This window comes from Aotus nancymaae, unplaced genomic scaffold, assembly GCF_030222135.1.
Source record: "Aotus nancymaae isolate 86718 unplaced genomic scaffold, 86718_ANA_hifiasm-v0.15.2.pri h1tg000004l, whole genome shotgun sequence".
Classification (NCBI taxonomy): Eukaryota; Metazoa; Chordata; class Mammalia; order Primates; family Aotidae; genus Aotus; species Aotus nancymaae.
Genome location: NW_026988415.1, coordinates 18,298,057 through 18,321,219, shown reverse-complemented (window position 1 = coordinate 18,321,219; position 23,163 = coordinate 18,298,057). Strand labels below are relative to the sequence as shown.

Below are 23,163 nucleotides of genomic sequence, written 5' to 3'. Positions count from 1 at the left end.
TTACTTCCAGTAATAAATCCATGTGGAGATGGTCCAAGAAGGGCCTTGCCTTAGATCATATTCCATGTTAGAGTGAGCTTCTTCTCCACAGCTTGCACTTCATCTGGCCTTAATGTGAGGCCAGCAAAAGAAATGTTCTGGAGAGTTTGCTTCAGGGTGGGGTTTCTTTTTATTTTAACTAGCTGTTAATATTTGACAAAATGATTATGTCCTTCTCATTTCAATTCCTTCAAACCATTTCTTCTCAGACCATTTTTTTCCCTTCTTGTTAAAAGCCTCACAAAGCCTTGGGTAGGGCACTCAGGGAATACTATTTGAGACGGGGAGAAATACTACTAGAATTCCAGCCTCATCCCTCCAGTGCTCATATTTCTGCCTGTGCTTATTCCTTTTTCTGTGACACTATGCTCTTCATTGCTCACGCCAATCGAAACAGCCATGAGTGCCAATATTCACGAACTACTTGAGCCGTCTTTATCATATTTACTTTGTGTCCCACCAATATAAACCACTCTCTCTAGATTCCTTAAGCATTTCAATTGCTCTTTTCCATTACTAGCATCTCAGTTCCAGAGAATGGAAACTTGGGCATAGTCTTACTGCCAATTAAAAAGGGATTCTCACTACTATGCTCTAAGTTATTTGTTCATATCCATGGCAGCTACTCAAAACCATACTGGCTTTTAAAATGCTATATCACATTGCACACTCTTAATATAGTTTACTATCCCCTGTCACTTGTAGATGTATAAAAGCATGAATCAAAATTACTTTTGATGATCTGTTTTATATTTATTTGTTTGATATTCATAACCCAGATGCAATGTCAAATGCCTCCCAAAAAACCTTTCCAGAGTAGTCTGACTTACTTGCAGCTTATTCCCATTTTTATTAAATATGGATTGTCACAATTATTTTACATTCTTCATATTCCTTACCACAAATTGAGGTGAATACACATTGTACAACTTCCAATGAATAAGCTGGGCAAATTTCCATGACTCAGCAGAGTGTGTAAGACTTGTGGTTCTTTGCAGTTCCTGTTCTACCTCCAAACCCACGGGCAGGGTTTGGGAAAATGCCAACCATATTTGGCAGCAAGAGTCAGCAGTCTCTTAGACTGCAGGGCAAGGGAGTGTCGATAAGTAGAGTGTATAAAGAACCTAAAGAAGCCTTTCTTTACAACCCCTTAGTCAGAAGCTCTCTTAAAACACATCCCAATTCCTGTTTGATAGACAGTTAGCACAGAAAGTGTTTTCTTTACATTCTCCCATTTTATACAGATCTGGGATCTTTATGAGGGAACATCCTAGTACTGATAACCTCTCTTCTCTTTTCCCTTCTCCCTTTCCCTCCCTTCTTTCCTCCCATCTTATCTCTTCAACACCCATACCCACAGAGAAATAGAGTAAGAGAAAAGGTAACCATTCACAATTATGTGTATAAGTAAAAAGGAACAGGAATGCAGTCTTTCTAAGAGCAGTTTTTCTGGAGACAGAGCTCTAGACAAGTTATTGGTATATATAGTCTCAGCCAAAAAAAACAACTATCATTTACTGAGAGTACTAATGAGGATTAAATAAAATAATTTATGTAAATATCTTAGTATAGTCCTATAGTATACCTTTAAAACATATTTCCCTTCTTCTCCACTCTGGTTTAAATTAGGAAGGGTCCTGATCAGAGTGAACTTTTTGACTGAAAGCAGAAATGTCTGCTTTCCTAAACAAAGTAAAAATGTCACTGAAAATTGTAGATGTAGTCTGGGGGAAGGGAGAGGCAAGAGGTTAAAATTTTCCTTTAGATCCAAATGGGTTTTCTCTTTACACATTTCTCAAAACTGTAGCTGCAATACTGTCTCTTTAGTCCTCAAAACAAAAGAACCTATTTGCAGAGTGCTCCAGGGTGGCCCTGACAGGCACTTTGAAACACCCTTTTTGAACTCCTTTAGGCAGTTCAGTGAGGCTGGATATAACAATGAATTCCGGGAGTGAGTTTGAATGGTACAAAAAAAGCGGGGGAGGGTGCCTGCTGTCCATTAAAAACAGAAAACAGAGCCAAAGAAAGTGAAGAATGGGAAGAGAAAGAAGTGAATTTCAGGATGTGCTAAAAATTTTAGCAATTGAAAAGTACACAAAGAACTGGGATCTAGGCAACAGAGGGCAGGTCCAGCAGGCATAATTACTTACCATATAGTTTCCATAGATAACAATAGTCAAGGATATTACTCTATCCGTGTATTTTTCCCCCAATACTTTAGATTCTGACACTGGGTTCTTTTTAAAACCACCAAGTACAACTAATACACTTGATGAACTCCAGGCAATAATAAAACATAAAAGGACCTAGATTTATATCTCTTTGTGTACAGACTACAGTCTATGTCTGATCAAATTCTTCCAAAGTGTTAATGCTTTTTTAAATAACAAAATTGTCCAGGAAGGAATATACTAGTGGTTCAAAAAAGTTTTACTTGAGGAAGAAATGGAAGCTGAAAAGTCATGAATCATGAGTGGCTAAGGGGTTGAACAATCCAAAAGAAAATAGTGAAAGGGACTGAGAGCTAAAATGTATAAAAGTGTCTATGACATAAATGTTGAAGGTAGGAGCTCTTTCGTCTGATTAACTCAACTTTCTTATCCCTAGCTCAGAAATCAAGACTTAACAACTACCCGTCAACAGCATGCCAATATGAGAAAAATAGTACTGATAAGAAATGCAGAGTGTAGCTCGCATTTAAATTTAATTGAGATCATAAATTGTCAAATCCCTTCTGACGATAACTCACTTTAGGCCACTTTTAAAATTTAAATTATCCACAAAAAGAAATGCTTGTCCTATATGTAAAAGGAAACAACATTCCAGTTTGATTTCCTGTTGATACAATTATCACTGTGGCCATCTAGACCTGTAAGAGAATTACTCCTTCTGGATAGCCAAACTTTCTTGAGCTGCACTGATGATATTACATTCAGTAACCACATGTGATTATTTAAATATCAATTTAATTACACTTAATAAATCAAAAAAATTCAGTTCCTCAATTGAAATAGCCACATTTCAATGCTCAATAGCCACATGTGGCTCGTGGATACTGGGTTAGACAGTAAAGATACAGAATACTTCATCATCTTACACAGTTCTATCAGGCAGCACTGGGTTAGATACCAGGAAACTTTAAGTGTTCAAACAATATATTCAAACCATTTTAATGATAGTTTTTCCACAGTGTAATTAATATGAATATCCATAGAGAATGCAGATCAGAATTTAGCATTTTATTTTTGCCTTTTAACAGTGGTTCTCAAAAGTCATTCGTACAGAATAATTATCTGGGGAGTTTGTTAAATGCATATCACTCAGAGAGTGATTCAGTAGGTCTGAGATGGGGATTTAGAAATCTACATTTTACATGTCTTAGGTAATGCTGTCACAGGTAATTCCTAAACCATATTTTGAGAAACACTGTGATTTTGCATCAAAAATTCCAATTATCACTTTATAAATACTGATTTCTTTTCTTGAATAGTATGAAATATGTGTACATAGGCAAGTCCTTATCTCTATACAAAAGTGCAAAGTGTTCCACAAAGGCAAAAAAAGAGCTTTGAAATTTCAGTAGATCTGAGCAAGGATGAGTATAGGAAAAAAATCAAGAAGGTACTTGTACCAGAAAAAAAAGTTTGAACAGAATATTCCAGAATATCTATGCAAAGCAGAAGCAATCTAGCCACTCAGCTTCAGAAACTCAGGCTTTGGAACAGCTCTGAACCTTTAGCTAGCAGAAGAGGATAAAAACCTCTGGTGGTGCAGCTGCTGAAGGTCTGAATATTGCATGTGAGTGCCAACTGTGTGCAAGGTGCCCGGCTATGTGCTAAGAGGCACGTAAAATATGCTCATGACTTCAAGAACTCAGTCTAGTGGGGGAAGACAGATGAAAAATAAATACAGTAGCAGGTGTAATTTGAGTGGAATCTTAAATATTGAGCAGCTCTAGGGTTGCTGGAGATAAGGAAGGATGGCAATTGAAATGTAGAGAACAATGTGGAAAGGCACAGAAGCTTGAAAATTTGGGGTGCACCTATGACCCAGAAGTGCTCCAGAGTGGCAGGTAAATAAGATATAAAGAGTGTTGTGTAGTGGGAGATAAAAGCGTAAGGGAATTCTTAGTGGCTGCAACAAGACTATAAATGGCCCTGAATGCCTATTTGGAAAAAAAAAAAACAGCAAAATCCTTTAGAGGATTTTTAAGGAGAGGAGTGATAGGATAAGACCTGCATTTAGGAAGAACATTCTAACAGTTAGACATAAGATGGAGTCAGGAGAGTGTAGATGCAGGGAAGATGTGCGATGTTTGGCCATTTGGCTGCATGGAAGAAAAATTACACTTTGGCTGTCAATGTTTCTTGTTGTAAAAAGCTGAGCATGGAGAGGGAAGCAACAGATTATGAAAGAGATCTTAAAAAGAAAGCTGAAAATCTGAAGAAAGAACATGAGTAGTAGCAATGTTTAGAAATTCTTGGGGATACAATGTTGCCCTTGACTCTGTCAGTAAAGACTACCAACAATGGGTGTTGGAAAGAAAGTAAAAAATTTTAATAAGTCTGGTCAGCAGACAGCTCTATACTGTCTAGGTCTTTCAAAGTCATGAACAATGGGATATCTGCTCTGGGTAGCACACAGGTGGGCAAACAGTTTCTTTAACAAAGATCCCCTAAAGACATACATGCCATAGTAGATAAGAGCATTGGCTCTGAAGACAAACTTGTGATCACATATTGATTCTTGCTTCTTAGTAATTGTGTGACATGGTAGGCAGGATACTTAAAATCTGTTTTTCTAACCTTAAAATGGAAATACTACTGCCTACCTTATGGCATTGCTGTGAGGGTTAATGAGTTCATACATATAAGGTATTTATAACATGACCTGGCACAGAGTGAGCTTTCAATAAATGTCTGTTCTTTTTTTTTTTTTTTTTTTTTTTTGAGATAGAGTCTCACTCTTGTTGCCCAGGCTGGAGTGCAATGGCATGGTCTCAGCTCACTGCAACCTCTGCCTCCCGAGTTCAAGCAATTCTCCGGCCACAGCCTCCCAAGTAGCTGGGATTACAGGCACCTGTCACCATGCCCGGCTAATTTTTGTATTTTTAGTAGAGACAGAGTTTTGCCACATTGGTTATGCTAGTCTTGAACTTCTGACCTCAAGTGATCCGCACACCTCGGCCTCCCAAAGTGCTGGGATTATAGGCGTGAGCCACTGTGCCTGGCCAAATGTTAGCTCTTCTTATTATTGTGTTTATATATGGCTGGGGAGACACACACTCAACTGTACTATGCTCAATAATGTCAATCAGTATAGTTTAGCAGCCCAAGGGGCATTTGCATTATACTATCCTACATAAATAGCATGCCTTAATTATTGTATTATTCATAATAACCATATTAAGTCCTTTTTGAAAAAGGCAAATATGAATAAATTTTCAAATCCGTTAATATTCTTGGTGTGATACCCTTAAACAAGCTAGTGCAAGTTGGCTCCAGCACACCATGGACTGATGTATACTAACCTTTATATTCCCGTCCATGAGACCTGACCTTCACTCCTCTAAAACACACTGATAGGTGTACTAAAGGGGAAAATCCATCAGAAGACTCAACTTCAGCTCCCTGAACAACCAGAACCTAGAAATCTCCCTCTCAAATTTTTCTTGGCCTCAAATAAGACAGGGACAAAGTAACTATTTTGTAGATGAAAGACTTTTTCTTTCACCAATAAGAAAATGTCAATTTCTTTTAAAGTCCCAGTAAATTCTTTTTCATTGATATTCAGAGTGCCTATTCCTAGAAAAAGGAACAGAGTGAGGGATGTTAGCCAGAGCTTCCAGCTACACAGGACATTTGCCACCTGAAACCAAGTTTAATATGGAACTTCCAATTACATGCCTAGTTTGCCCAGTTCTCCTTCCTCTAATCCTGATTTGTTCCCCAAAGTTCCCACTTGTATTTTTTAAGTATCAAATTCATTTAAGTTTAAAGAATGATGAAAATCTTCCTTTCTTTTTCGTCAGAAGGAAATAATACAAAGACAGCCAAGATATGTTAAAATATAAAGATATCATCTTAGATAAGGATAAATTTCAATTACACAGTACCTAAGACAATATATTCATTACCACCCTAAGTCTCATAAACAGATCATAACAATCCTTGCTGGATCTCTGGCTGATTTTCTTATCAACATTCCTAAATGTTCATTGTCAAGTGCTAAAGAAGAGTTGTCTATGGCCTGAGTATCCAGTCATTACTCCAGTACATGGCACAGTCTCTAATAAATTCAGATCTAAAAATGGCCCCTTGAAGAATGTTTACTGAAGGGGTTTTAAGGAAAGTTTTACCAGAGAGCTTGTATGAGCTATTCAAGTATTTGGGTTCATTTGCTGAATTGATGATGCAGCTTTAAATAGTATTCCCTTCTTCAGTGGGAAAGAAAGCATTTTTTCCCTTAAAACAAATGAATTTGAGAAATCATTTGGAAATTCAGAAAGATAAGAAGGCTGATCTACGAGAAAGAGACAGCAACACAGAGACAGACAGAAAGAAAGAAAAGTGTGAACCTGAATTAGCTGTATATTTTTTCTGCTGCTCTGGACAAAATACTCAAATTTCAAAAACATACAGCACTTCACATTCACAGCCAGTATATCTTAAAATACACACACTTTCATAGAAACAATCTTATAAGTTCATTGAGTAGAACAATAACCACCTTGTTTCGAAAAGAAAATATTCCATATTAATCTTTTGGATTAGACAACATTTTGCTTCCCCAAAATTTCACAAAGCTCTATATTCATTCATATTGATGTACACATTAATCAAAACACTAGTGTTTCTTATACATCTGTAAAATTAATATTGAAATCACTCAGATATTTAAATAAATGCTGGATTAAAAAAGAGTTTTGAAAAAAATCTCTGGAGTCCTATTCAAGAATACATTTTTTAGTAAATTACCAAATTTATCCTTCTTCACTAATAGCATAAGTCACATTTACCTGGAACCCATCAACCGAGAGGCAGCCTGATATCAGGGAGGAAAAAGCACAGATTCTTGAGTCAGATAACGTAACCTGTAAGTTCAGGCTGCACTTAGATGTGAGTCCTCAGGCCAGTTACTCATCCTGAGTCTCAGTTTTCTTACCTATAAAATGGAGATCATATCATCACTGACCTCACACTTACTGAGAATGAACTGAGAAAGTATATATTAAATCACTACATAAATGTTTTATACCACATCCACTGTGGATTCAGTAATCAACAATGATACTGCAATTGTAACTTTTTAATAGAGTAAAACCATTAAGGAATTAAACAGGTATTCACTATTAGCATACAAAGAAAATACAGTCATAAAACCCACCTAGTTAGATTTGAAATTATTCATTAGGTCACTGTGGAATTGAGAGCTGGCAAGGAGATAATGTCGTTTTTAAAATGTAAACATTTTTATTAGCATAGAGAAGTTCTTCCCAGATATAGTAATTCCACTAGCATAACAAAGTCCAGCATTTTTCACTGCCAGAAATGTAAATCAGTAACACTGGTCCACAGGAAATCTCTATCTATTGAACAAAGCAATATTTTCCATGTAAATCTGTTTAGTTTTATAGTGGAGAAAATAGGACAGTCTCTGGTTTTAACCATAAGAAAAAAAAACCTCAACAACTTCTCACATTAAAATGTACGAGATGGCTCTTCTAGAGTCAAGCATGCATTGAGTACAGAGAAAACATCCAACAAGCATAACTTTCCAACACTTAGCAAAACAAACCAACCAATACTCAAAGAAGAAACTGAAGCCATAAATTCAAATAAATGGGCTGCAGGGAGACTACACAAACCTGCTGTTGCTTTAATTGCAGACAATTCAATTCAGCAGCTGTTGGTCCAGGCACTAAGGTTCACTGTATGCTCTTCAACGTAACCTTGAAATAATGTCACTCACTCACTTCTCCACATCATCTGCATGCTGTCCAATTAATGAGGAGCGAAATCAACTGTCAAACCACGCATCAAAATAGAACATGATCTTTTAGCTGTTAAGCGCAGGAGCACAATATTTTAAGAACAATAAAGCAACAATGGAGATGAAAGTCCTTGACAACAAATGATATTCAACTTATCAAAACAACGTGGTTGTAGGAACTAAGCTTCTGTTCTGAGCAGCAAGAAAGTGAAACTTTCTCAGGGTTTTTCATTTGCAAGGGACCTTTCTGTCTAACTGCTGTATAAGAAGCCTTTCAAAACACATTCGCCCATACCTGATCAGAGTCTTCTTCATTATTAAGGACCATTATGTTTCTGAAAGCTTAAGAGAATACTTAAGAAACACTTTTGATCCAAGGATATTTTACAATACAGATGGCTTGGGGCCATATTTTTAGCTTTGCTGTTTTGAGCACTTTTTTTTTCCAATGAGGAGAATAAACAAACAACGATAACATATAATGTTCATCAACCTGAGATCACTAATGAAAAATAACTAAATTTACCAAACAGATGTGTCCTGGAATGCTTCCTATTTTAGGTTTCCCTACTCTTTAACTATATCCCAAATCTATAAAGCCAATTAACAAATACAGGAGTTAATAAACTCAAGAGAAACATAACACACTAAGTGTTTAAAAATTGCTTTTTGCTTCCAAAGCAGTAAGTCTTGTGTGCAAACACTCTAAGCTATATCACATACTACCAGTTGCAGACATAAGACTTGAAAAATTCAATACAAGAATACAGCAGAGAAGCGTGCACAATTAAGGGATCGGGACTACCAGTTTAACAGAAAACGCAGATTTTATACAGCAATCTGCTACAAACATTATAGCTGGGGGCAGGCATGTTTTATGCAGCTATTTTGTTTAGCTCATTAGAACCTTATTTGTCCTTCAGAACAGTTGAACTGAAGGAAAAATAAGAGAAAGAAATGCACTTTGAAACAAAGAGGAAATTCAGAAAAAACAACATATACTATACCTGTATATTGTACCAGGAACATTGTGACACTCTTCAGGGAACTGTTTCACGTTATATCCTATCGTGAGTTATTCTCTCCTTACCCTCTTCTCTCCACAAGAAGAAAAGCCAAAGCACCCCAAGCCCCCACTACACCCTATCCCTAACCCACCCACCCCATTGAAGGAAAAGAAAAATAGCTATAATTCGGCTTAGATCCGACGCTTCTGTTTAGCTCAGCTCCAGCCGAGCAATTGAGCTTTAGCAACGGAGCACAGGGAGGAGGATTCTGATGCCAGTAGCACTTCCATCCACTTCACTTACACAAAAGCAGGCAGTGGAAAATCCAGGAGCCTTGAAGACAAGGGCTGGAACTGGCTTTTATGAATTGCTATTACTGCATGTGTCACCATCCATCTCCAATGACGGACACTTATAGGCTGAATTGGGAGTGGAGGGGGTGGGGTGGAGGAGGTTGGAGAGCAGGTGGAGAAGCAATTAGCAGTATGTTCATCGGAGAATTTGTTCAGGATTTCATACATCAGTGCCTAAAGAAACAGCATGCAGTTGACAAATCAGAACTTTACAATTTGCATGCCTTGGAAGAAATCTTAGCTCACAGCTCCAAACAAAATAATGCTTGCCCACTCTTACAGGACACAGAAAGTCACCCCTTTACTTTTTCTTTCCTCTGGCTACCCGTGTTCCTGAAAAATCAACATTCAGAATGAATATTTGCTAATTTTCCCTAAAGAACTGTATTTAAAAGGCTGGAAGCAAAGGAAGTACAGAGAAATTAAATTCTATTGAACATGACATCTCTTAACAGAAAGACAAGAAGCTAATTATTTTAAGCCAACTTTTCATCCCTAGTCCCATTCCCCAAGTGCAGCTTTCACACCTATAATCAGTGGATCACACAACTTTTGTGCATATACTTAACATGAAAAACAAGTCTATGTCTACCCAAAAATAGTTCAGTTAAAATGAAGGTGAAAACCCAAGAGCTATGTGCAGGACCCACTTCATAGGGGACTTAAGAAAGCACTTTACATGTAAGTGCTTCAGTTTTACTCAACCACAAAATTAAAGCTCAGTTTTGGATGGATTTTAAACTTAATCATGAGTAGGAACAAAAAGGAGACAGTGTCTTTGAAAGGAAACATGATACAACCAAAGGAGGGAGCACTGGGGCTGGGTATCAGGAAACCTGGGTTCAGCTTCCAGTTCTACAACTTCCTAGCTATGTGACTCTGAACAAGTCACTTAACTTCTTTGAGTCTAAGTTCCCTTTAATTATTAATTGGGGATAATAGTACCTATCCTGACTGTTTCACAGGATTGCTGGGAGAGCTAATAAGATAATAGGCATGAAAACCCTTTTGCAAATTGTAAAGGGCTATACAATTATATGGGATTATTATTACCATGCCCTAAACAAATCTTGCCTAAATGACTGAAGTGAGGCACCTCTATCACATAAGGTAGAAAAAAAAAGAAACAACCAATATAATTTCATGAAACACTGTTCAATTCTTACATTAGAAGGAATTTTTAAATTAGAAGGAATTGCCGTTTGCTGTTAAAATTCCACAGCAGGGAACTTTTTTGAAAAAATTTTAAAATAATGCATCAAAGTTTATTAAACAGACTGGAGTCCTCAAAGTTCTCTCTTTCCTTTCCAGAAAGTCAGTCCATTTTTCTTCATATGGTCTAGTATTATGTCCCATCTGGAATGTAAACTACTAGACAACGAGCATCTGCTTTTGTTCAAGCTTTCTATGTGCCTGTTACATTCTCATTGCACAGTGTGTTGCAGTAGGATTTGAGTTGATTAGCTAAATCTAAATCCAAAAGGTAAAAACCCAAAGTCATGCTTTATGAGGCTCCAAGCTGCCTTGATACTATATATACAGTGACCAGCTGGCTTCAGCTGGGACACAATTTTAGCACATGAAGTCCTGGGGTGGCCACACCTGGGGCACTAAATGATCCAGGCAATGTTTGGGGATCTTTGGTTCAGCCAAATCCCACATGTCCTGATTTCCATCTGTGTGGTGGTTACCCAAGTGTGTGTTTGTCCACATGGACCAAATCTGAAGCAGCCAAAAGAAAGGTGGGGGATAGAGCAGAAATATCAGATGTCACCTCCCCTTGGCCCCATCTAGTGCCATCTGTGCCCTCAAAAAAGTGCCCATCATACTTCTTGTAAGAAGAAAGAAAACTTTTTCTAATTGCCCCTTTGAACGTCATTGCTACTACTGAAGATGCCAGTAAAATACACAGTCAAAATCTATGTTAAACCCATAGGGAAAAAGAGCAAGTGAGCTGCTGAAAGGGGGATGGGAGAAAAAGAGAAGAGAAGAGAAGGAGGGAAGGAGAAGGGAGGGGTGGAGAAAACAAAATGAATCTAAAGTGAGAGCTCTCTAATCAGAAACATACTTGCTGAGATCATCCAAAGTCTCACCTACTATAATAAAAAGTGTTTGTCTTTTGAGGTATTGGGAGTGGCCCCTTTACCACCACAGCTGCAATCCTAGCCTTCCAACTGCTTAAGTAAACAGTCAAGAGCTTGAAAAGGTACCGACAGTCCTACCACCAGATCTCACTTTCCTTTGCCATTCGGAAACTCAGGCAGGTGGGATACAATTCTCCAGAGGTCTCGTCGTTACAACCCTCCACCACAGCCTCACCAGCAGTATGGGTGGCCACTAAGGAAGGTGTCAGTCCAGTTTCAGGTTCAGCAAAGTAGGCTTGCCTGAGACTTTAAAAACCACATTGGTAAGAAAGGAACCAAGGCTGTATTTCAGAATTGGGTTGTTCTGCCTTTGGGCATTGCAACTAAACTCCTCCACACATTTAAGCTTGAAATTCATATTACCCAAATTTCTCAGAAGGGCCATTCAAAGTAAAGGGAAAAGGACAGGAAAGATGTCTTTTTTGTTAGCTTCTTTCTCACAGTCAAAAAAAAAAGAGGAATATGACTGACAGAATGTCCCAAAAGTCAATGATGTGAGAGGCAGCAGTTTCAACCCAGATTAGCAAGAAGGGCAATGAAAGTATCAGAGCATCCTGATAAAAACAAACACGCACACCAAAAACCATTGCACTGTTTCCATTATCCTGATTTCAAGTTCCAGAATGTAAGCACTAATGTTTCCCTAAACCACCAAAGCTCCTCCTTGGCAGCCGTCACCAAGCCTGACTGATCTTTTCAAATGAATTTCCATCACTGGCCACCCCACATTCTGAGTATTCTTGTCAAAAACAAAAGTCCCAGTGGAAGATTTCAAAGAACCAATAACTTGAACCAAACCATGAACCTAAATGGGGAGAGACAACACTAGTTGCTAAACTCCAAACAAAACAGAAATGTTAACAGTTTGAAAACAACAAAAACTAGCAAACTGATTTGAACCACAACAAAGTTTCATATTTTCTGAATTGATCAAACTTGCACCAAACCCTGAGATTCCAATCAGTTCAAACTCCTGCAAAGATCAAACAGCAAGGCTTGGCTTCACCTGTCTGAAAGCTCACAAGGGAAACACAGAATGAACACTGGATAGGGAGTCAGAAGAACGGAGGTCTCCTGATTTTCTTCAGTGTTTGATCTTGATCAAGTCACTTTGACTCTCTTAGCCTCAGCTTGCTTGCCATGAAATGGCCAGGCTGGGATAGTTGGTTGAGCACCAACCTCTTTCACCTAGTGTCTCAGTTGCCATTTTCAGTAGTGAGGGCATTAGGTTAACAGAGATATTGGAAAGAATGGTGGAAGGATGGGGAACAGTAACAGTTACAGGTACATCTTGGGGGCCTACTATATGCAAGACACTATGCTAGGCAGTTTGGGGGATTCAAAGAAGTAAAAAACACAATCCGTTCGCTGAGAGGGCTCCCAGTGTAAGCAAGGGAATACCAAAGCAGTGTCTGAAAGGGTAACTGGCTAAAGCAGAGTTCTGTAAGACAGAAGTATAAAGATTAGAAAGGTAGGTGGAGCCAGATTGCAGAGTACTAAATGTCAGGCTGAAGAGTTTGGACTTCATCCTATGGAAAACAGGAAGCCATTTACAGTATCTGAGTCAGGAAAAGAACATGATCTAAAACTGACTGGCTAGATAGTACAATTTGTTTGGGCATAGGTACCTTCAACATGCATTTGTTTCATATTTATGTAAATCTGGTATGTATATCTACTTCCCATATCTGGATGCGACCTTTGGGGATTTCCAACATTCTGGTTGCTGCTTATTTTTCAAACAGCCACTCCCTGACATCTCTTCAGCCTCTTTCCTTTTTCCTCCCCCAACTCCTAAGGGGAGCTGACCAACACGTGCCTCAGCCCTGCTGACTCAGCAAGCAATAAATAAGCCTCATAGAATGTTTTGGAAATGAAGCTGCTGTGCTTCAAAACTGATTTCTTTCCTTCATGATAATCAAACCTCAATTACTTCTGGAATCACTGATTTGAGTTGGAAAGAATGAATATTCATCTAAGTAACATGTGAAGGAGTACAGGAAGTTATGTCCTGTGTGCAGAAGGACACCACTGTTCAAAGTGATCTCTGCATATGGAAAGAAACCCTAACAGAGACGGCATTCCTGAATAGTGGTAAAACCTCTTAAAGATTAGGGTAAAACCTCTTAAAGACTTCCAAAGTATAAAGTGGACTTTATAATCCTTTGGATATATACCCAGTAATAAGATTGCTGGGTCAAATGGTACTTCTGTTTCTAGATCCTTGACAACAGCACATGTATACCTATGTAACAAACCTGTACATTCTGCACATGTATCCCAGAACTTAAAGTAAAATTTTAAAAAAAGAAAATTTCCTGATGTCTATGATTGTATTGTAGTTATATATGGAAGATCTTTTTTTTGGTAGGAGATGCAAATAAAATATTCAGAAATGATGAAGCATGATGTTAAAATTTTATTCTCAAATGGTTATTTTAAGAATATTCTTTATACGATTCTTTTCTCTAAATTGAAATTATTTCAAAATAAAAAAATAAAATTTAAAAAAAGAAAGTGGACTTGGTCTGTCTTCAGTTTGTCCCACCATGAAGTCCATTCTCCAATGCAATCATGTTACTCCCCCCATTTAAGACCCTGTGTTCACTCATTCCTGCATATAGGACAATGGCCATACTTCTTAGCAAACTGACTTAATTCACCCAATCAGCCACAGGATAGCTTTCCAGACTCTTTGCCTGTCCCCCTTTCCCACACTTTAAGTGGTTCACACACAATATCTTACCTTTCTCTGAACCATCCAGTTTTATACATTTGACTGCCTTGCATGTGTTGGTGGTCCCTCTGCCTGGAATCCTTGCCCATCACCTCTTTGTCCACACAGAGACTAGGCAACGCTCTTCATCCTTTATGATTTAGCACAGTTAGACTCTGATGTCTAAGTTGTCCACCCACAGCTGTAATTCCCTCCACCATATTCCAAGAGCACCTTCTCTCTCTTTTGAGTATCTTTCATATCAGAACATAATCACTGGTTTGAGTGTCTATCTCCCCTATTAGACTGTGAGCTCCTGAAGGGCAGGGATTACATCAAATTCATTATTATAGTCCTGGTGCTTAGCATAGAGTCTGGTCCTGTATACATGCTCAAATGTCCACTAAATGAATGAGTCTGAACATCAAGTACTCATTGAAGTCAAACTCAGCATTTCTTGAAAGGTGAAAATTAGAATGGTATGTGACCAGAATAATCCTAGTGAAGTACATTTGAGGACCTGACTGAAGAAAAGCTGACAGGAGGACACCTTATGGGGGCTTATTGTGGGGCAGTTTCTATCCCAGGAAATTCTCACCAGTAGTTGTTGCTGGTTAAAAATGAAGAGCAGCTGGAGCAGATGACAAGGGCCCTTACTGGGGATTTCTCCATCCTTATCTTTCCTAGTTCACCACTGAAGCAGTGTTGTTCTCTGAAGTAACATTCTCCATACAGTGTCTCAATTCTCCTGAATGACTGCCACATTCATTTGTGCTCTGCCTACAGAGGCATTTGGACTAGCTTTGTTAGTGAGTGGTCACTGGAAGCTCTTTTGATTCTTCTACTCACCTATCATTATTATGCCAAGGAACAATATTTTGTGGGTAAGAGACCACTGAAAAACAGAGCACCAAAAAGAGAAGGGAAGCAGAGCTAATAAAAACTATCTTTTTTTCCCTCCTAGATTGCCGATGTATTTCACCATGTTTCCATCCTATAGTGTTTCATACTATGTATCAGTAAAGGCAAAAAAGGAAAATTAAGACTTCAGCAAAACTTTACAGTTTGTAGGCAAGAAAAAAGGAAGCAACATTGAGGACTAGAACATAAATCTTTAGATATATGATCAGTAGCCATTTCCGAAAAGTACACATTTGGGCTGTTTTAAACAAACAGCAAAAAAGCAATTAGGTCTTTCTGACTAAACTGAGGTGTATACTGAATTTTTTTTAAACTAAGTCTGTTTTGATCTTCAAAAATGTCAAACTGGTAAACACTTTACTTTTTTGTACATATAAATCTAAGAGCCAAGCTTAGCTTGAGGAAGATTTAAGAGACATAAAATTTGTCTGAGGTGTCTGCCAAATCTCTGCAGCAGAGACAGAAAACCTGGAATAGCTGACACAATCATAACTCTCACATCACCAGCAGGCTTGTGCAGGGCTGGGATGCACAGAAAGTCACTGTTTCTTCTTTCATACTGTTTGTAAACAGAGAAGTAGATCATTTGCTTATCAGCTATCTGGTAGCTTATTTTTGCCTAGATATCCCACAGGAAAAAAATAAAGAACACATCCCCATGGGTACATATCCCAATTTTCAGCCAGGTAAATTTTCATTTATAACATAGACCCGCTTGTTAAAATTTTCTTTCTTTAATTTGCTCTTGAATGCTCTTGCTCTTATGTGCTTGCTTGTGCTCGCTCTCTCTCTCGCTCTCTCGCTCTCTCCCTCCCTCACTCTCTTTTTTTTTAGAAGGCATTAAAAAGGAAGGCAATTATGAGTATCTAGTGCACTGTGCAACGGAGTACTTTCACATAGTAAGCCTACAATAATTCATCGAATGAAGTGAAACCCTATCTGTAATTTCTATGTTCAACTTATTTGATCATGAAACAGGAAAACTATAGATGTTTTTTCTGGAGTATTTAAAAATGACAATTCCTTATAAAGAATTGTTATTTTATTCAGATGACTCACGCTTAGGACTTCTGTCCCTTAGAAATCATCCATTTTTGCACAATGGGTATTATTTGTAAGGAAAATGAAGGGCAGGTTACACTTCAGGATCCTGAATGACAATATGACCACTGATACATTATTGTAGAGCAAATCAGATACCCTATATACACTCAATTGTATGTCATTATGGTAATCCACCACATATGTCTAAGATCACTTAACAATGCAAGAATATAGTGTACACATGGGCTGCATTCTGTAAGTAGGATTAACTATTGAATTCAACCAAGGTCTTCCCTGGGGATAGATTGCTGGAAAATACATCTACATGACATTTAAAAAAATAAATTAACCAATGACATCGGCTCCCATGAGACACATTGTTTCTTGTACATTTAATTCTATCAGTTTTCTGTAGCTCTCTGCTAACATTCCCATCCCAAATGACATAGAATTTCAAAAAATAAAGAAAAACAGAGAAATTGGAGCTAGTCCATCTCTCCTGCATGAAGTGTTATGTACACAAAGGCAAGATTTCTGTACATGAGCACAATGTGAACCACGACATGGTGAGATCATGTCAGTTTGTGGCTGTTCTTGTTACGCTGTGGTCACATATAACTTGCCCAAGGGAGTGTACAAAGCCTGTTTTCTTACTGACAAGAACCAGCAGGGATTGTTGGAAAATAAAGAGAACAGAGTTACGGCAGGAGGTTTTAAATTTGCTCTTTAAAAAAATGCTCTTTATTATGATAACTTTTCTTCTCGCTTTGATGTATTTAGTTTTCCTCATCTGTAAAATAGGAATAACTATTTTATGTGTTTAATATTTCTGCCCTGAGAGTTAAATACCAGTAAATTGCCTGGCATACAATTACTAATCCATACAGTCCACATCAACATTGGTTAACATTAATGAAATACCTATTATGTGCCTGGCACTGGTCAAAGACCCCCAAAAAAAGTAAATCATAGAAGGAAAAACTGATACTAGAGGGGCAAGCTGGGAGCTGATTTTCAAAGCTTTTATCAGCCAGTCTAAGACTTTTGGATATTATCCTGAAGATATGGAAAAGCTTTGAACTCTTTTACATAGAGGCCAGATAGCTTTAGATTTGTGATTTACAAAAATCATTCTGTCAGCATTGGTAAAGAGTGGACTAGAAGGGAAGCAGGCTGGAGGCAGCAGTAATCCAGGAAGTGATGCATGTCTGTTAGGAGGTGGAAGATATGCCTCAAACTAAGACAATGGTGGACGCTAGGAAAACATGTTAAAATAACTTTTTCTTACTTTTTTTTTGAGATAGAGTCTTACTCTGTCACCCAGGCTGGAGTGTAGTGGTGTGATCTCAGCTCACTGCAACCTCTGCTGCACACACCACCATGCCCAGCTAATTTTTGTATTTTTAGTAGAGACGGCATTTCCCCACGTTGGCCAGGCAGTTCTCAAACTCCTGACCTGAGGTGATCTGCCTGCCTTGGCCTCCCAAAGTGCTGGGATTACAGGTTTAAGCCACTGTGCCTGGCCAAAATAACTTTTTTAAAATTAACAAATGTATTGTAGATTAGAAAATAAAAATATGCAAAAGGTTAAAAGTAGAAGTCATACACAATCTTACCATTTGTAGCAAACCCCTATTAATATTTTTGTGTGTGTTTAACATTACAGGATTTTTCCTATATATGTCTACACAGATGTGTGTGTTTGTGTGTATATGTGATATGTGTATGTTTTTAAACTGGGATCTGCCACTTTGTAGTGAGAATTTTATGATGTGAATTTTTCCTTAGTATGTCAAAAACAATTTTCCACATCATTAAATATTGTTTGGTAAAATCAACTTTAAGACTACTTAGTAATCCTTTCTATAAATGTACCACAATTGATTTCATTCAAACCCCTAGTATTGTACATTTAAGATGTTCTTTTTTTGTTTTTGCTATTAGTAGAAACAACTCTGGGATAGATGTCCTGAGTATTAAATTTTCACAACATCATGATGGTTTCCTCAGCATAGAGCCCTAGAAGTTGAAGTGGTAGGTTAAAAGCTATATTCCATTAAGGTTTCTGATACATATTGACAAATTGCTCTCCAGAAGAGCTGTATCAACTAGCAGAGTCTATGAGTAGGAGGAGATGAATCTGCGAGTGATGTCAAGGATGGAGTGCACTGGGCTTGGGTGGGTAGAAGGAGGAATGTTTTCTGGAAAAGTATCAGGGCAGGAGCAAAGTGAACTCTGTCAAGAGAAGCAAAGCAATGGGCTAAGGAACAGGTGTCTGGACAGGTAAATGATGAGAAAGAAAAAGGTAAGATAAACAGGGGAGAGTGAAGAAAAGAGAGAAAAGATAGGTCTTTAGTGAAATTATGGGCACTTTAATTTACTGATTTCTTCAGCAAAAGTAGCAAATGTAGCAAACAGCTAGTCTTTTCACAGCATTTGGCACTCTGTGCTACCAAAGTCCCCAGTTGTATTCATGCAAATCTGTTTATCAATTATTTTAACCCAATAACCATTTATTAGGTGATTACTATGTGTCAAGTCTGTTCTGGATGCTATGGGTATGGGGATGAATGAAACCTGGTCCCTGCCCTCAAGGAGCTCACAGTCTAGTGGGAAGCACAGAAATATCCACAGACCGACATACTACAGTGTGGTACAGGCTAGGACAGAGGTAAGTGCAGAGTCTTATGGAAGCCAGAGACCTAACATTGCTTTCTGCGTGCATTCATGTAGGTTGGGTAGGGGTTGTTGAGAAGGCTTTCCAGAGGTGTTAACATATGAGCTGAGTCTTAAAGACTGAGGAGTTTCTTGGATGCCTAAGGGCCACAGATCATACTCATATTCCTAATCGGTACCTTGAATATTTGTGCTATTGCTCTCAAGGACACTTAGTATGGTGGGAAGGATGTTGTGTATAATCCAAATCCACACTTGAGTGGTAACAATGGCTTCCACTGTCATCTTAATGAACATAGAAATGTAGCATGTTTTGGCAATATTATTGCTCACCATAGAATATAAAGGACAAGAGGCAAGTGGGGCATGCAGACTTTTAAAATAATTCTGGTAACACTGACATAATAATATTAACATCCACCAAGCCCTAATAATTTCACCTCCTAAATGTTTCTTGAATCTGTTCCCTCCTGGTCTTTATTGTCTCTCTGTGGAAAGGAGTAGCAGCCTCCAGTCATGTCCACCTCCACTGTATCCTTCCTGCCATTGTCCTTAAAGTAAAAATCTGATCGTAGTTCTCTAAAACACGTTAATGGTTTCTTATGGCCTACAAGCAGCACTTCTCACATACTCAGTCATTTGAGTATTACTTAGTGATTTTTACCATATTCACAATAATAGTACATATTACCATGTACTATAATTACTTAATATTTGTCTTTAAATCAACTGAAAACAGGATCACTTTCTATTTTTATGAAGTAAAATAGAAAGTAGCCTTAGATGTGATGACTTAGTTCAGTTTTATGTTTTATAAGACATATTTGAATATGTAACTAGTAAAATTAAAATATTTGTGGGAGCACAGTGTAACTACCACCAGCAGATGCCCTATGTTTTGAGAACCACTGACCTATGGGGGCGCATTCCAACTTAGCATTGCAATCAAGGTTCTTCACAACTCAGCCCCAACCTATCTTTCCAGACTCTTCTCCTACCTATTATACCTTTCTTTTCCTAAATAATCTGCACTCCAGTCATGCTGAAGTCTTCCACATTGAATGATCATGTCCTACTCTTATACAGCCACACATCTTTCACAGACTGACTCCTCTATCTGGAATGCCTCCCCTCCACTCCTTCCCTGCCTGGGGCAAACTCACTATCCTTCAAAACCTATCTGTCCTGTCACCTCCTCGTGGAAGCCTTCTCCCTGAGTTTCCCTTACAGTGAGTCACACCTCTCTTTATCACTCCATAGCACTTTGTACTTGTCTCTGTTAAACTACACACTACAGTATCTCAGAACTGTGGGCATCTACCTCCCCAACTAGACCCCAGGAAGAGTTCACACCTTGTACTTCATTGTTTCCCCAGTACTTCATGTGGGTAGAGGTCATGAAAGAGATCTAGGGTCCAAAGTAACTTTTTGAAAAGGCTAAAATAAAATAAATCCAAAGTACTCTCCAGGTCCAAATAGCTTAGAGGTATGATATGTTTTATAAAGAGAATCATCTAATTCAGAAATAGCCATGCTGACTATAGTTTTGGCAGACACAATTAGCTACAGTGACAATGGCAGTTAAGCTAATTTGGTTTTGGCAGCTACTTTACAGAAAACACATTCTGACATAGGAATTTGAAGTGAATCATTTGATTTTTGGCCAGGATGATCAACTATACCTTACAATAATCTCTCCTTACCACAACTGGAAAGTAAAGAACAAAAATGAACATTGGGAGTAGCAAACCAAGTTGAACAGAGCATGAGCTTTGGAGTCAGAAATGCGTACACTCAAACCTCAACCCAACTTATAATCTATGTAACTTTAAGTGGATTGTTTAACTTCTGTGCATTTTGGTCTTTTCTTCCAGAAAAAGACAGGAATAGTACCTACTTCATAACACTCTTAAGATAATGCAATGAAGTATTTATGATGATGACTAGGACGTTATGTGGGTCCAATAAATAGCAGTGATTATTGTCACCCAATGAGATGACTACAATTCAGATAATGTGATGCACAGGGATAGCAAATACATTTAAGAATAAATTGATGTCTCTAGGCTTTAAAATTGACAGCTATAGACTGTAGCTAAGAATAGCTACAAACAAAACATCTGCAAGACAAGCTTCTTCTTGGATTTAAACTCACACCTGGAACATACCATCACACTTCTTTGTGTTCTCCAAGAATTGATCTCAAATCAGGTTCCCTAGGATGAAAAGAAAAATCATCCAATCTTAATTTTTGCCTTCATTTTTATTTGATACAGAATAATATCCGAACTATGTGTATGTTTCAAAGTATCATGTTATTATGACCCCAAGCTTCTCCACCCTATTTATTTATTTCCTGCTTACATCTTGTATTCCAATGAGGCAAGCCCACCTGTCTCAAAGTGCTCCCTCTTCTGTCCACCCTTCTCAAACTCCAATCTCAGAATCAGGAAGCATTTTCTCTCTCCTCTTTGACCACTTCAAATCCCCCATACTCCGCTGGAGCCCAAATTAAAATTCACCTCCTTCACAAAGCCTGAAAGCTGGATGAGGGCTTCAGCACTTCCTGGATTAGACTTGAACTTCCACAGATTAACTCACCACCTCCATCAGTATGCTCTTCCACTAACCTCTTTAGCATTTTTTGCACGCGTTTGTAATAATACAATGATTAATACAGTCTGTTTCACACGATCTCCTTTATTCTGTAGTTGGTGTGCCCCCTAAATGTTTGTCAACATTAGTGCTATCAGTCTTTGCTGGAAACCCCTAAAGCACTGTTTTTATGACCAGTCGAACTTGCCTTTTACTCTCACCAGAACCCTGTACTGAACCTTAAACACACATTTCTCAAAAGCAAGATTCCTTCCCTCTTTTGCTTCCCATCCCTTCTAGAAATTGAGGGGAAACCCTTCTCACTCCAAAGACTTGGTGGGGTAAGTGGCAGGTGGCTGAGGAGCCGGTAGAGATGGCGATCAATTAAGGAGGCAAAAAGAGAAAGTTTGAAAAAAAGTCACGCCATGGGCGTGGCAAGGAATTTTCACGCCCCAGAGGAAATGGGGAGTGTAGCGTAGGGAGGGTTGTGTGCCCAAACCTGAAATACAAATTGAGGGAAAAGAGGAGAGAGATCACCCAACTCCTGCAGTATGAATTAGAGTCCAGATACCACCTAGGCAAAACCCTGGACGCGAACCCTAACTTCAGACCTCTGAGGAGGCGCAGCCGGGCGGCGTTGTGAAAGAAAAAGAGCGGGCGAGTTGGACCCCCCCCCCCAAAAAAAAAAAAAAAAGAGCAAAGAGAGCGCGCTCCCAGGCTCAAGGGAACAGGCGCCTAGAGCTCAGAAGCCCACCCCCGACTCCCACTCCCGACACCCCCTCCCCGGCAGAGGCGGAGCTGGGAGGAGTTAGGCGCTGAGGACCGCGGCCCCGGAAGCACCCTCCTCCCTAGGCCCCCTCAGTCCCACAGTCCCCAGCCAAGGCCACTCGGGCTTTCTGCCTCTCTGACCTCCAGCTCCCCGGCTACCGAAGCGCTAGTCCTTATACAGCCGCGGAAAATCGGGCCGATGCGGCAGCTCCCGGGCGCGTAGTGCCCTCGCAGGGCCCCACGCCGCGCCACTCTTCCGAAATGCCCGCCTCGCGCTACCAGGCCTAGGCCCAGCACTCCGGCCCAAGGCGGGACTCTCACCCACCCGGTGCCCACTGCGGCGTCTCCTATTGGCTACTAGTCACCAGGGAAGCCGGAGCCCCGAGCCCATGGCTTCATGGGAAATGTATTTTGAGGTCGCTGGAGGCTGTTCTTCCTGGAGGGAATCCCATGTTGACACTGGCGGAGAGACACAAGTGAAGGCCGAGGATTGTGGGAGATGGAGTCGCGACACTTATTTCTCTATACGCACAATTCTTCCCCTCCTTTTCCGATTGTCCCTAGCGTTCAGACGGGAAGGGTATTCTGGGTATTGTAGTTTGGAGTGCACTGTCTTGGGGTTATGGGTTTGTGTTTATAGGGACAGACGAAGGCTCTAGATTTATTTTCATGTCGGTTAAGCTTTAGCATTTTTCAGAAAGCACTTTCTATCGTGATTTGAAATTGTTACTGGGTTTTAAGTGTTCTTCAAAAGATAATGTTTATTATTCAATAAACTCAGAATTTTAATTGAGAGTTACAGTCCGTTAAAATTGTTACAAGTGTGTTCTGTGTGAACCACCTGCATTAAAATCACTTGAAAGGTATGGAAGAATGTATATACTTTTTCTAATTGGGAATTATATGTT

General features: G+C 39.0%; 1 protein-coding gene across 4 annotated transcripts in view; it reads right to left on the bottom strand.

Annotated features, from left to right (window-relative positions):
* The window catches only part of ENOX2 (ecto-NOX disulfide-thiol exchanger 2), a 299,872-nt gene extending 277,318 nt beyond the window's left edge, over positions 1 to 22,554 (bottom strand). For 2 of the 4 annotated variants that reach the window (XM_012458755.2, XM_012458756.2), the window contains exons 1-2: positions 22,397 to 22,554; positions 21,061 to 21,108 (exon numbers count right to left, since the gene is read on the bottom strand). Coding sequence is in view for 1 of the 4 variants with exons in the window: in XM_064361158.1 (XP_064217228.1) it covers positions 9,039 to 9,060 (22 nt within the window). In the remaining 3 variants the exon portion in view is untranslated. Of the gene's footprint in view, positions 1 to 9,038; positions 9,097 to 21,060; positions 21,109 to 22,396 lie in introns of those variants that run through there. The other 2 variants (XM_064361158.1, XM_012458754.3) reach the window with 2 other exon arrangements.
* Positions 22,555 to 23,163: the final 609 nt, after the last annotated feature.